Genomic DNA, 1,308 nt, shown 5'->3' on the forward strand with positions numbered 1-1,308 from the left:
CTTTGTCAAGAGTTCCTGGACTCTTCTCCCATCCTCCTGCTGATCTTTCCACATCCTCAGTGCTGTCTTTGTGGGCAGACGGTTTTAATCATGATGAGCTCCCCCGTAGCCCTGTCTAGCCCATCTTCACTGCCATGCGTGCGAGTGGAGCTCTCTGCCTACCCTTTAAATTCCCAGAATCCCTTCTCCTCTTGGCCCAGCTTCTCCTGCCAGATCTCGCCCTGTCATCGTCCCTCCACCCAGCTTTGTGCGGTCCTCACGATTGCTGCAGGAGGACAGCCCTGTCTCGTCCAGGCGGCTTGGAGACGCTAGGTGCTCAATAAAAGCCCCGTCAGCGAAGGCAGTGCCCTGGGGCCCAGACGGGCATTAAAACTGTCCATTACTCCTAAACACCAGCTCATCAGGAACAGCTGAGCAGAGCAAGGGAACCAAGCATTTTGGAAAAACTAGCAAGGGAATGTTTAGTGTCTTCCCAACCACAGCGCTAACCACGCAAACATGCCCCAGACAACGTCTCTGTCATTTATTCCCACTCCAGCCCCGGACTGCGGGGTGATGGAGACCACTTCCCTGCATGTGCCAGCCAGGCCAGCCCTGCCCCCACCCCACCCAGCCTCGGCCGAATGCAGGTGAGGCGCGCCTTCTAGTCCTTCTCCTCTCCATGCGTGATGACGTAGCATAGATTCCTGTAGTCCAGGTTGCCACACACATCTGGCGGGAAAGCCGCAAACATCTGCTTGACCTGGGAGTGGGAGCAAAAGGGTCAGGTTAAATGGGGGCTGGTGGGGGACGGCGGACCCACAGGAATGACCCCAAAGCCCATGCTCACCTCCTCCTCACTGAACCGGTCAGCCTGGGTCATAAGCTTCTCCTTAATGCTGTTGGGAGAGAGAAGCCATCGTGTTGGGAGCGTGGCCTCTCGGACCCGAGATTCCTAGGGGGCTCCACCAGCCTAGAGCAGCTATTTGGGCCCTAACTGCTTCTCTTACGGTCTATACTCAACAACCGGAGACAGAACGGAATAATCTTGAGACTCCAATGTGACATGGAAGTCATTGAGATCACCATCAGCCTTAGGCTGTGCTAACCATCAGCCTTAGGCTCCTGAAAGGGCTCCTACGTCTTCTGCCTGGGGGTGGAACCCAGGGCCACGTAAGGCGTTCTACTGCCTCTCACTGAGAGATTCTAGGCAGGGCTCTACCACTGAGCCACACCCCAGCCCCTCACTGGGGGATTCTAGGCAAGGGCTCTACCACTGAGCCACACCCCAGCCCCTCACTGGGGGATTCTAGGCAGGGGCTCTACCAC

The 1,308-nt window shown here is 56.8% G+C and overlaps 1 protein-coding gene across 3 annotated transcripts in view; it reads right to left on the reverse strand.

The window, feature by feature from the left end:
• Window positions 1–584: 584 nt before the first annotated feature.
• The window catches only part of Myl10 (myosin light chain 10), an 11,095-nt gene continuing 10,371 nt past the window's right edge, over window positions 585–1,308 (reverse strand). For all 3 annotated transcript variants that reach the window (XM_055606617.1, XM_055606616.1, XM_055606619.1), the window contains exons 6-7: window positions 830–878; window positions 585–742 (exon numbers count right to left, since the gene is read on the reverse strand). In XM_055606617.1, coding sequence (XP_055462592.1) covers window positions 644–742; window positions 830–878 — 148 coding nt within the window. In that variant the 3' untranslated portion in view covers window positions 585–643. The remainder of the gene's footprint in view (window positions 743–829; window positions 879–1,308) is intronic.

The sequence above is a fragment of the Psammomys obesus genome, unplaced genomic scaffold (assembly GCF_907164565.1).
Source record: "Psammomys obesus unplaced genomic scaffold, mPsaObe1.curated_primary_1811, whole genome shotgun sequence".
Classification (NCBI taxonomy): Eukaryota; Metazoa; Chordata; class Mammalia; order Rodentia; family Muridae; genus Psammomys; species Psammomys obesus.